This window comes from Brachyistius frenatus, unplaced genomic scaffold (assembly GCF_029030835.1).
Source record: "Brachyistius frenatus isolate BFR_SWC_R1_liver_20210118 unplaced genomic scaffold, ASM2903083v1 Contig_66, whole genome shotgun sequence".
NCBI lineage: Eukaryota > Metazoa > Chordata > Actinopteri > Embiotocidae > Brachyistius > Brachyistius frenatus.
In genome coordinates, this window is record NW_027210665.1 from 1,340,941 (window position 1) to 1,353,561 (window position 12,621).

Genomic DNA, 12,621 nt, shown 5'->3' on the forward strand with positions numbered 1-12,621 from the left:
CTGGAAAGTCTCGTCCATGATGGCAGTATGGATATTGTTCGCAGCCCCTATGGCACTACAGTCCTCCGGCCCTACTATTCCGTTGCTTGTAATCCCAACTGCCCCTTCACCCATCAGGTACACACAGGGGTCGTGAAAACAGGCCTTTGCAATGTTTGCCGCACATGTCCAATACTTTCGAGGCAGTTCTCAAGTGTTTACAACCAGGCTGTGCTGAATCATAGTATTAGACAGCTGTAATCACATCGGATGCTTCATGCACTGGAGGAGTTCCCATCTACTAAATGCCATAATATGCAAATACTGCCTGTCCCAAAAATAGCACCTTTGCCATATATAACCTGAGGCAGAGGCCACTAGAGCTCTACAAACAGAGTAGCTACTGGTGTGCAAGAATAGGACTTTATTTGCAGCAGGGCCACTAAACAAACTCCTATTAAATGAAATCGTATGTTGTCTATTTGTTTGAGTGTCGACTTTATACTGAATCCAATGACTAACCCTCAGAGTGAAAGTCATTGAAATCTCTGCACAATTTTGACTGAATAATTGAAGCATCCATCTAAGTGTTGCAGACTCTGGGCTCTCCATCCAAATGCCGATCCACAGACATCAAATCAGAATGACTATCTGACTCAAAACTACCCAAAAGTAGGTCCTAATTATTTCTATGTTGTTACTTAGCCAATACCAATTTACAGGATTTTGTTAAGTCTACAAAAAAATGAGTGGATAACATCTTGAGAGCTGTGAAGTTGAGATCAAATAACAATGCAATTAAAGCTCACATTTAACAATTATTTATTGCATCGCTGTAGTGGTGGAAGAAGTATTCAGACTCTTTATGTAAATACAAGTAGCAACACAGCAAATTGAAAACACTCAATTGGAAGAAACACTGAACCCATCCTTGTTTGATTAAAAGCACAGACGAATGATTAGCAAAATACATTCAAACTATCAAAAATTAAAAGTACTCATTTTACAGAGAAATCCTCAGAAATCATTCAATTGTTAATACTGATGTAGCGGGTAGAGGTTTGGTAGTCAGTTCTCTGTAGTTTATCCTACTGGCTCCCAGGTTAGGGATAGGGCGCCCTCCAATGGGTCACCAGATACATCTCAGGGAGCGTGAGATGACTTATGAGGTTTGAGAACAAAGTTCTGATGTACAGATTTACATTACTTTCAAAAATATTTTTCTAATCTTTGTTTTATTGTTATAATTTTACTTCTCTGGGGATCGAACAATTATCTGAATGAAATCATTTGAGAAGTTTAGAGGGAAAAGGTTTCATTTAAGTACTAAGTGAGAAACATGGCAGGCAGCCCATAATTATTTACCTTTATTATAAGGGGTCATGAGCAAAAAGATTGTGGTTTTAACAATCTGATGTATTTTGGGGGCTTTTTTAATTTCAAATGTAAAAATCATAATTGTAAACTGTACTAGTCATTCTAGATGTTAGATAAAAGCAGTGGAACAAAAAGCACAATATTTCCCTCTGAATTTTTATGTAGACGTAAAAAACTTGCATAAAAATGTACTTAAAGCTGCAGTGTATGACTTTTACATATAAATGGCTGTCTCTTACATTCAAGCGGTTTCCAAATGAGTTTACACCGTGCTGATTAAACCTACGAAAGCCACATAAATCTCTTTGTATTTCACAGCATCTCTGGTGCAACATGCTCTCTGCTGGGCCAGCCGGTTAACTCACAGCTCTATGGTAACTAAAATGGGGATAAATTAATTCAATTGTGCAGCTCTTCTAGACATTCCAAATGTCTGTATGGATCAAGTTCTGATAGCGAGACGAGTCATTTCATGGGGGTTGTGACACTTTTCCATTTTGCAGCTGGAACGGTAGCGACGGAGTCGGTTATTGCATGTATGTTCAATGATTGTATAATTACTCTCTTTGGCAAAAGTGGGAGTGAAAAGTTCTGCACTGTAGCTTTAAATTTGAATAACTATACTGAAGCTACTTTCTACCACTAGATTTTACTTCACAGGCTTTTCCAACTAAAAACTGTTGCGCCGAGCAGATACGAAATGTCAAATATGATCTGAAACCATTCAGAGGATGCTGTATGCTGAGCTAATCACAGTCTCATGGCCTACATACAAAAACCGCGACAAATGTGTTCCCTGTGGGAATACATTTTCATTCTTTACAGTTCTGTAAAGTAGAAACACATAGGTAAACAAGTTAGTGCAAACTGTGATTAATCTAAACTATAACAATATTATTTTATAACAAAGTTGGCACATTTAGGAGTATTAGTCAGGGTTTTGCAGTACTAGCAGAGTAAGTATAGACTACATAACCCTAAATTTAAATCCTTGATACCTGTAAAAGTTAAGAGGAGTAAGTACACTTCCATCTTGGCATTCAAATGCAGAAAAAAACCCACAAAACTTTTTGATAGAGCGACGTCCAAAAAGTAAATCATCTAGGAGTTTATGTAATCTGTGGAAAAGTGCAAGCACAAAGCTGAGAGTTGACACTGCAGTAATTCACATCCACACTTTGACACAGCCAGCAGACAAACACTTCAGTTCCTCAGCTGCTAACATATAAACCCGGGTGTGCTAACCATCATACAGTCTCCATAACAGCCGCCATCTCCTTGAACTGCTTGTGGAAGTTCTGCAGAGGAGAAACGAATAAATAATCTCAAAAGTGGAACCAGAAATAAAACACACCAGCGAGACTGCTTTCACATCAACAAGTACAAACCTGGAACTGTGGAATGGTCATCTCAAAAGACCTCTGACAAATCTGCCCCGAGGGCTCGACAATCTTTAGCAGGAGAGTTACGTACGGAGAGTTGAGAGATCGACAGGTGTCTGAGCTCACTGCCATGCCCAGCTTCCACTGCATGTCCACCAACTGGAGCAAAACAAGAAATGTCTCATGAGCTTGTACAAAGAAGGGGAAGACAAAAGTATGTGCTCAGGTCATCGGAAAATATTTTAAAGTTATGTAGGACTGCTTTATTGCGTTAAACTTGGACATACCTGGCCAATGCTCAGCATGGCCTGGACCTCCTGCTGAGCGTGAACTAATGCACCATGTTCACTCCATGAGCTGTGCAGCACCTGTAGAGAAGCTTTGGACCACTTGTTACTGTCTCCTTCCAGCTTTGACACAAGTTCATCCGCAGAGACGTTGCTCCTCCCACCTGACCTGGCGATATACCATTAATGTCACTCATGAACAGTGAGCTTCTTCGTGTTTGATTTGGCCTTTCGACAGGCTAAATAAGAAATGCATGTGTCAAATTAACACACACTGCAGTCAAATGGAAAATAGCAAAAAAAAAAAAAAAAGATACCTGAAGGTTAACAAGAGGAATCTGATTATGTCCTGTAGAGTTTCATGATTAACTACCACTCCAGCTCTCTGAAATCCCTGCCAAGAAGAGCAAATGAAACATGAAAGAGGAACTTCGAACGATTGGTTACGATTGGTAGAAAACAGAATTCTCAGGAAATATTGACTCACATCAGAAATTTCAGCTGATTCTACTCCTCTGGTCTGCCCTTGAAGATAAATCAGAATGTGCTGACACTGTGGAGATTATAAGATTATTAGAGCTACACATAACCTCCATGATGCCAACACCACAACCTGTCGTGCCTGTTCAGAGTGTGTCTGCCGATATCGCTAAAATCAGCATGAGCATGTTACATTTCTCATTCAACTGGTAATCCCACTGAGAGTTTTGCTCACAAACAATTTAATCATGTAGCAAATCATTTAACAAATAAGAGGTGAGTATGTTTGTTTAAATTATTGCCGCTCCAGAAATTCAGTCTGGGCCTGTGCTGATCAAACAAATGATAAAGGCCAATAACAAAACAACATATGACCTGTGTGCGGCTTCTCTAAAAGTTCTTCCACATGTATATCACTCACATGAGAAATGATCATGGTCTACGCTGTACATTCGCTGTCATTTTGGAACTTGATTTTGGTCTGCATGCAAACTAAAGCCAGACGATACTCACCGCTTCAGCTAAAGGATCTGGAGGAAGTCTACAGATGTTGTCCACAACGTTGCTGACGCCTGAAAAACAAAATGTATTCATCGTAACGTTTCTCAGACATGTCTGGACTCAACCACTGGCGTCAAAATGCTCAACGTACACAGTGTCATGCAAGTCTGATTACTCTAATTATTGCACATCCTTTCACGTTTTCACCATCAAGAGCAGGGCAACCACAACTGCAAAAGCACATATTTTGGGACACATATATATATATATATTATTTACTTATTAACATAATAGCAAATACATTAAAGCCCCTTACACCTTCAGAAATCTCAGTAGAAATGTCTAAAAGGAAGACACCAGTGGATAAAAAGCAGGGCCAAAAAAAAAGACGATTCTGAAAATACATTTTAAACGTTTTTCTAGGTATCAAAACATCAGTTTGGTTCGAGAGATGCCGATGAAAACGCCACATCTGTATGCTGATGATCAAACAGGAGAAGCTCAAAATGAGGCTATTCAATTCAATTCAATTCAACTTTATTTATATAGCGCCAAATCACAACATAGGTTATTTCATGGCACTTCACACGTTAACGTCCTTACAGCAAGACGTTACGATATTATACAGAGAAACCCAACAATTCCCACATAAGATAACCTTGAATCTGAATCTCAAACCGACTGCTTCGAGGTTAGTTTTGATTTCAAATGTTTGTGAAGCTTCACATCACCAACAGGGAAGCGGTGTGTTGAGCTAACGCTAACGAGTAGCTAAATCACCATATCTTGTCAGGATCCTGAGAAATTACAACTCTATTCTTCTGTTTTTTCTTTTTTTTTTTTTTTAAACAGTGAGGCTAAGTGTTTGCAAATTATAACTCACCATATGACTCCTCTGCTGCTGGCATCTTCTCTCTCAGCTTTCTCCTGCCGAGGCAGCGTTGACCACTTGGCGACTTTCTCGCTGGATTTAGTGATTTTTAAAAAAAAAGGACTTTTACAGCGACGTTATTTAAATCAATAAAAAAAAAATGTAGATCGACAATAATGATCGATCTGACATTAGCGATCGATTAGTAATAAACAGCGATCAGCGGTCCACTTTTAAAACGACTCGGCCATCTTCTTCTGTTTAACGGCGTACCGCAAACTATCGCAGAAAGTGTAGTGCGCCCCCTGCTGGACCGGAGTGTCTGCGATTTTTGGCGCCAAACCTTTTCTCTTTTGGGAGGAGCTAGTGGATGGGAGGCGGGGCTATAAATAAATAGGGTTTATAGGGTGAATAGCCTTTGTCTAAAATTGTTTTATCAAAATTACTTATTTCCTTTTTGTCTTCCTGTAAAATATAAAAAAAAATCTCCAGTTCATATGTTTTTTTTAAATATTTTATTCCAAACAATATTGCACCAGTGAACAAAAAAATGGCAGAAAAATTTAAAACAAATGTTGGCGTTACTTAAAAAAAAAAAAAAAAAAAAAAAAAAAAATCTTCAAATAAGCTATTTAAGCAATTAAATATTTTTTCTTTTCTTTTTTTAAGAAACATACCAAAGTTTCAACTTCTCAAACTAGTGCTTTGAGTTTTTATCCTTTTAATAAATGAAGGTAAACTGCATATCTGTGGGGTCTTTGGACATAACAGGACTTGAATGTGATGACTATTTTCTCACATTCTATTAACAAAGCAAATTGCAATTAAAAGTAAAATAATAAATAAATGAAATTATATAGATATATATAAATGATATCATGTAATAATAAAAAATAATAATAAAGCCATCAATCAGTAGGCTTGTGCGAAATAATTTTGTGCTCAAATAAATAAACTCAATCTGCCTTTTTTTTTTTAAATTATTATTATTATTATTTCATGTCATTGCTGTCTGTATAGTCCGTGAAATGAAGAACAACAGCGCCCCCAGCTGGTGGAAACGTGTTTGAGCTACACACTAACCGTAATTTGAGGAGTGGAGAGGTTTTTTTTTTTTTTAAATTATTTAAATTTTTTGTTCTTTTCTCCTGTAGCATATTGATTTTCAAACAGCCACCACTGACATACCAAAACTAAATCTGCGCTGCATCAGTCAGATCAATACATCTGAGCAAAGCACGATCTCTGTGGATCATCTGAACCACGCCCATAAAGTTGGAATAGACCACTGTTACCCTAAAGAAGTGTGAAGGTCGTTCAAAAATATTTTATTCTGAAGACCAAAAAAAAACATTACACAACCATTTATAGTAAAATTATAAAATTTGTATAACCAAATATATGCAAAGCGTCCATTAAATACGTAAAGGTCCGGGCATGGTGGATATATTGTTTATCTAAAAAGTAATCCCCCCCCCTCTCCACCCCTGCGTAGGGCCTTCAGATCCAGATACACGTTTCCGACGCGGAAGCGCTTTCCAGCTGTCAAACAGCCTTTTTTTTTTTTTTTTTTTTTTTTTTTTTTGTGTAAATCCGATTCAACTCTCGTTTGAAAGGAACATAACACCTCACCGTTACTTCAAAATGGACTGTCCCCGCTGGCTGCCGCTGGAATCGAACCCAGAAGTATGTATTGTTGGTTTTCTTCAAGCCCGTATTGTTGTTGTTGTTGTTGTTTTTTATGGAAGCTTTTCATTCGCAGGCATGTGAGGGCGAGCTAGCTTCTAGCTCGCAAAGGGGGAAGGAGGGAGGGAGGGGGGAACAAAAGCTTCAGCCGAAATGGCCTGCTTTGCCCCAAAGTCAACTCCAAATTTAATAACATCTTTAATAACTTGTGTCTTTTCGTTTCAGGTCATGACGAAGGTGAGTACTTCCTTCCGATTTGATTTAATATCGGATAGAGAGAGAATAATTGGCGACGTGCAGACAGGCGCAGGGCCTACTAGTAGCGATGCTACACCCAACATGACGAAATTATTAAAGAATAAAAGTTGTAATAATAATGTAATAATAGTACTTCCTGACAAACGGACTGCGAGGGAAAAAAATAAATAAACCAGTCATCAATAAATAGATCATGTTTTGCTATTTAGATGTTGTGTCATAAGAGTTTTTAAAAAAAAAAAAATTTTTATAAAGTTGTCTTTCCTTATTCCTCAAGTTTTAAACATTAAAAGTGAAATGCAGATTTTCTTCAGCCTGACAATGTAATGTCTGATCAGCAATAACTAGTCAAGCTTGGTAATCAGCAGAAGACTATTACATAATGCTTTACCGTACAGGTTCAGATAATTATGAATATAGCTGAGAACTCATTTAAACAGTGTTTACTTGGTACTTATTTATTAATTTGAATGAGTATAGTTCATAGCAGGTGCGATGAACATGGAAAACAAATGAAAGTAGTCTCAAAAAAAAAAAAAGCGTACAATTCAAGATACACTCAGTTTCCAGTTTATTGCAGAGAGCTGTGAATTTAACGGATCATTTTGTAGGATGTTGTTTCAGATATTGTTGTGTAACACTGACAGGTGTTTCCATCATTTATCCACTTCATTCAGATCAATATGGGAAAGACTGATGTATTTGACTGCAGAAGGAGTACGTAATGAACTGACAACTAAATGTATACACTAGAATAGATAAATACTCCAATACAGAAATGATATTTGTTTGGGCTCATATGGAGCTTGTCTATCTACAAAACGTCATGTTTTTCTCTTAAAGAAACTAAATACAAAGTTTGAAAAAAAAAAAAAAAAAAAACTTCTTGAAAATGAATCGGAAATCTCCCATTTATTTTGACCTGTAAGATTGGGTTTTATGAATAAAAAGTGTTTTATACAGTTGTTTTCTTCCAAGATTGTCTCATAAGTTTAGATTGCTGACATGCAGTTGCAGAATATTTAATTGGAGAACAATGATATTGCCGTTATGGTTCAGTCGTGATATTTTTTAAATGTTACTGACACGTCATTAAGCCTTCGGTTGTTACTGAAAGTATTTAGGAGTCAGCTATTAGACACAACTAATTTAGATATTGTCAGGTTATCTTGGTGTGCAAACCTTTTTACTCTCAGCTTGCGTGTAGTTTGTCAGTTGTTTGGGTATGAGGTCGACCTGGCAATTTGGAGATGTGTATGGGTTGGATCCAGAGCTGCTCAGCATGGTGCCAAGACCGGTGTGTGCAGTGCTGCTCCTCTTTCCAGTGACAGAGAAGGTACTTGTTGTTCTTGTAACAACTTTATTCTACAATTTATTAACCATAACGGACGCATTCGCATTATTCAACTTCAGATTTGTATAGATGTTGTTACCCAAACTCATGGGAATGCCATAACAAATATTTATTTTCTCTGCTACTTCTATCCAGTACGAGGCGTTCAAGCAAGAAGAGGAGGAGAAACTCAAAGACCAGCGACAGGAGGTCTCTCCTGACGTCTACTTCGTCAAGCAAACCATTGGAAACGCTTGTGGAACAATAGGATTAATTCATGCAGTCGCAAACAACCAGAATCACCTGGAATTTGGTGAGTCTTTTTTCTACACTCACATCATATAGGACTGAGATGTTAAAATGACAACAACAACAAAAATGGCTATTTTATCATGTACTGCTGGACTGTCTGTTTTAATTCAAGACAATGAATTCCACATTTGCAAAGTTGATCATGTTTTAAGTTTTGATGACATTGTCCAAAATTTGTTGAGTCAATTATATATATATATATATTACTGGGATGATATTATTTTAAATATTTTATTGCTCTGATCACAGTTAAAGGTGCTGTTGTAGTGGACTACGTTATAATTGAGTGACACCTGTTTACATACGTGAGAGGGGCAGAATATTACAAACACCTCTTTGTATAATGCAGTGCAGTAAAGCACCAAAAGTAATCATAAACTTGATGCTTAATCCCATAACAGAATATACACCTATATGTCAGGGTCAGAAAATATCCTGAACATACGGTGTCAGCATTAATAAAAGTAGTCTCTATGGCAAAACATTTTTAATCAATTGCTCTACACTGTACAGGTGTACCTAATAAAGTGAACACTGAGTGTAAATCAGGCAGACATTTTGCTTGCAGGCAGTTGAATTTCACTGAAGTCTGTTCTTCCTCTCCAGAGGCTGATTCTCCTCTTAAGAAGTTTCTTGAACAAACATCTAAAATGAGCCCAGAGGAGAGAGCCACCTTCCTGGAAAAAGATGAGGTAGGAAAATACTTTAGAATGTCTGTAAGCAAAGATTGGGTAATGAAGTGGTCAGAGATAGTCACATGTGTGAAGAACTAGACCACGTTGGGTTTTTTTTTATTTGTGAGACCAGCATATCCCAAAAAGAAATGATCATCTTACTATGACATCAAGATGTGAAAATCCTTTTTATTTCATAATAGGCCCCTTTATAGTGTTGCCATGAACATTATCTTACAAAAGAGAAAAATCTAAATATGTAACATCTGTAGAGGTAATAGACAAATTAAATTACTACATGTTACATAAAAAGAAAACCTTCTCTTTCAGAGTATACGTGTCACACATGAATCCAGTGCACAGGAGGGACAGACGGAGGTTTGTGTTAAAGTCTTAAACTATCTCTCATGTTGCTTCTGGCAGCAATAAAGTCACATGTTTCGTGTAGAAGAGCGAGAGAAAGTTCAAGTCAAGAGATGTGTTTATTTCTTGTCTGTTTTAGGCTCCAAGTTTAGATGAGAAAGTGAATCTGCATTTTATAGCTTTTGTGAATGTCGGAGGACACTTATATGAACTGGGTGAGTGAACCACAAAATCACAAGTGCGCCTGTGTACAGAACTTTTTTGTTGTTGTATTTGTCACATTGTTGATTTTAATTACCATATTAAAGCACAGTTATATTAAAACCACCTGATGGACTTCATTTTTATTTTTATTTTATTTATGCCCAGATGGCCGTAAGCCTTTCCCCATCGTCCACGGAAAAACTTCAGAAGATACTTTCCTGGAGGTAAGACGTTGCAGAGCCAAACTGGCACAAAAATAGCTGCTTACGCTGAGCTGCAGCTCATCATGTTTGCTCCCGTGTTCCAGGATGCTATAGGGGTTTGTAAGATCTTCATGGCTCGAGATCCTCAGGAGGTTCGTTTCACCATCATTGCCCTCTCCAAAGATTCATACTGAGGACCCCAGAAAACAAAGACAACACTACTGCCAAACATTCGGAAGTGCTGATTATGTGGGGAAATTCAATTCAATTCAATTCAAAAATCCTATAGCAAGTGGTGCATGGAAAATAATAAAATGTCAGGGAAATCCTTCGAAAGTATTGTTACGCTTGTGTTTTAAATCAGTTGTGAGAAGTTAAATCAATTTTAGGGGAATTTGAGTGCTGCTGTGTAACTAAAAGTATTTCTTGTTAAGATCAAAATCTTCCAGCTCCCCTCTGCTGAAACATCTCTAAATGTAATCTAGATATCAGCTGCACTACTTTGACACTGCACTATGCTTTGTTTACATGGTGGGTTTGGCTTTCAGTGCAGAAGGACGTTTTTAAAAAGTTTCCCACATCACCACAGGAACTGCTTTTGATGGTATGTTAAACCACATGGTCGAAACGAGCTGAAGAAACACGCTTTGAGAGGCTTGAATTTCATTTATAGCTTTGAAAAAAAATAAAAATAAAGGCTTAATGCTGTTGTATGCCGTAATTATGCTATGAAAATCCTTTCTCCTCTAAGTGAGGTTAACTAAACAGACTGTACATCCGTGTGGACGGTGCCTAAATTTTTGTAATAAGAATTAGAGATTGTGTCAAATAAAAGACAAGTTTATTAAACATTTCTTTTGTGGATCTCCTCTGTAAGAGAAACATGGTTGAATAACTTCATCTGGTTACTTTATTCTTTATCTGGTTACCTGGTGTTTGTTTTCCAATGTATGCAATTTGATCAGTCCTGCTGAAGAGAATTAAAAAAAAATATTCTGGCACACAGGAGGACAATTTCAGCAAAGATAAAAGTAATTAGTGGATAAATCCTCAGTTTAAAACAGGCCTCTTTCCTGGAAATACAAAAATATCTGATTGCAACCTGCTCTAAAAGCTGTGAAACTAAATCATAGTTTCTTTAAATCTTATTTTCATTGAGCTGATTTTTCTACTAATTTGATCAAATGAAAAAATAACAATATAAGGAATGTTTTCTCCATTTCAAAACTTAAAAAAAAAAAAACTGGAGTTCTAATTTGCTTAGTAATTTGATATTGACGCAAACTGCATCTGCACTGTCTCGCTTTGAGTGTAGTTAATGTAAAGTAAGCAGTATCTTACATAAACCAACAACAGCTCTGAAAAGATGTCACTCCAGAGCCCACAAACCAATCACACTGTAGACTTTATTTAGCTGCTTAATCACTACAGTTTTTCTCATGATTAAAAATGTGACTTTAAGTTGACTTAATTGTCTCACAAATGCAGGAAGAGCATCAAACTTAATGTACAGTTCCTCTTAAGTCTGCTCTTTGTGAACATTTGTGTCGCTTTTAGAAAGACAAAAATCCTCAAACTGTTGTACACGAACAACATCTTTAATGTCTGAGGTTTCCAACAATCGACACAGAAGTTTTGTTCTCATGGTGATCGTTTATCCTGCAGCGAGTGGAGCTCAAAATTGTAATATTCTCACAGACTTTGTGTCTGCAGTCCCCTTCCTTTACTGGGCGTGATGAGACTAAAGAGGAGGAGGAGATGCCAGAGGGACAACTGACTCATCTTCCTCTTGTGTCTCCATCATCGCCATAATAAAGTAACTATCTATCTATCTATCTATCTATCTATCCATCACCTCCAATTTGGTAAACCACCCTTGCGGTGATACAGGAAAAGTATATTAGAAAGCTCATTAATTCAAATTACACTTACTAAAATAAATTACACTTGAGGCTACACTAATCTCAATATAAGATCTTGCAGTCTGGTTTGGACCACAGAGTTTCTTTTTTTTTTATGTTACTAGTTGAGCTCAATAAAATATTTTATTTTAATCCATAACTATGTCTTGTGTTTTATGTGTTGATTGTAGCTTTGGTATGTAAAATCACAATTTGCAAAGTAACAATGTAAAATATATTGCAGTAAAGATGCATTTCCCTCTGAAATGTGATGGAGTAAAGAGTTTTCTTCTTGACAATGGCGAAAACTATATGTTCAAAAGAGTAGTTTTATTTTTTTTTAAATTTTATTTAGACTTTACCAGATATGTTAAATTTGTGATTTTTCATGTTCATTTCATGAATCAAGCCCACCAGAAAAGGTTTAATTCTCCACATATTTTTTTTTTTTGAAAAATGTGTTTCCTGTAGGCTTTTAAAACTTGGAAACGACCAGTTTGACCTGAAACATAACTGGAGGATTAAAAGTCAGGAAATTAAAACACTCAAGTAACCTAAAATACTGTATTGAGGAACAGTAGAGTACGGTACTTAAGTATTTATTACTTTTCACTCCTCCTTTCAATTGAAGAAGCAGTTGAGGGTCAATGCCCCTTCAACACCGCTGGGTGGCGCTGCAGGAAAGAAATTAGTTGTATAAGTAGAGCAACTCCTTCAAACAGAAGTTTGCCCACGGGCTCAAACTTTTTGACATTTTTGTTTGGAGCCCAGCCGTCCACAGACCTCTTTTTTTTTTAGGATTTTGACAGT

General features: G+C 36.9%; 2 protein-coding genes across 3 annotated transcripts; one reads left to right on the top strand and one right to left on the bottom strand.

Moving 5' to 3' along the window:
• Window positions 1-784: 784 nt before the first annotated feature.
• commd6 (COMM domain containing 6) lies at window positions 785-5,031 on the bottom strand. The gene is made up of 7 exons (XM_069706981.1): window positions 4,890-5,031; window positions 4,019-4,077; window positions 3,513-3,578; window positions 3,343-3,419; window positions 3,026-3,194; window positions 2,745-2,897; window positions 785-2,654 (listed from the first exon to the last, which is right to left on the bottom strand). Exons 1-7 carry the CDS (start codon window positions 4,912-4,914, stop codon window positions 2,604-2,606), a joined length of 600 nt encoding a protein of 199 aa, XP_069563082.1. The 5' UTR covers window positions 4,915-5,031; the 3' UTR covers window positions 785-2,603.
• Window positions 5,032-6,452: 1,421 nt separating this feature from the next.
• Window positions 6,453-10,761, top strand: uchl3 (ubiquitin carboxyl-terminal esterase L3 (ubiquitin thiolesterase)). Of its 2 annotated transcripts, XM_069706983.1 has the most exons (9): window positions 6,453-6,563; window positions 6,789-6,800; window positions 8,029-8,157; window positions 8,311-8,467; window positions 9,073-9,158; window positions 9,471-9,518; window positions 9,643-9,718; window positions 9,873-9,931; window positions 10,015-10,761. In XM_069706983.1, the coding sequence occupies exons 1-9, from the start codon at window positions 6,522-6,524 to the stop codon at window positions 10,102-10,104; spliced, it is 699 nt and encodes a 232-aa protein (XP_069563084.1). In that variant the 5' UTR covers window positions 6,453-6,521; the 3' UTR covers window positions 10,105-10,761. The 2 variants fall into 2 exon arrangements, with proteins under 2 accessions (XP_069563084.1, XP_069563083.1); XM_069706982.1 differs by lacking the exons at window positions 6,453-6,563; window positions 6,789-6,800 and adding an exon at window positions 6,815-7,538.
• Window positions 10,762-12,621: the final 1,860 nt, after the last annotated feature.

Coding starts and splice junctions, on each gene's coding strand:
- commd6 (XM_069706981.1), bottom strand. CDS start 4,914: ATGCCAGCAGCAGAGGAGTCATATG. Junction 4,078..4,889: donor AGCAGCAGAGGAGTCATATG/GTGAGTTATAAT, acceptor TTTGTTTTTCAG/GCGTCAGCAACGTTGTGGAC. Junction 3,579..4,018: donor CAGATCCTTTAGCTGAAGCG/GTGAGTATCGTC, acceptor TAATCTCCACAG/TGTCAGCACATTCTGATTTA.
- uchl3 (XM_069706982.1), top strand. CDS start 7,434: ATGTTGTTTCAGATATTGTTGTGTAACACTGACAGGTGTTTCCATCAT. Junction 8,468..9,072: donor CCAGAATCACCTGGAATTTG/GTGAGTCTTTTT, acceptor CTTCCTCTCCAG/AGGCTGATTCTCCTCTTAAG. Junction 9,932..10,014: donor CAGAAGATACTTTCCTGGAG/GTAAGACGTTGC, acceptor CCCGTGTTCCAG/GATGCTATAGGGGTTTGTAA.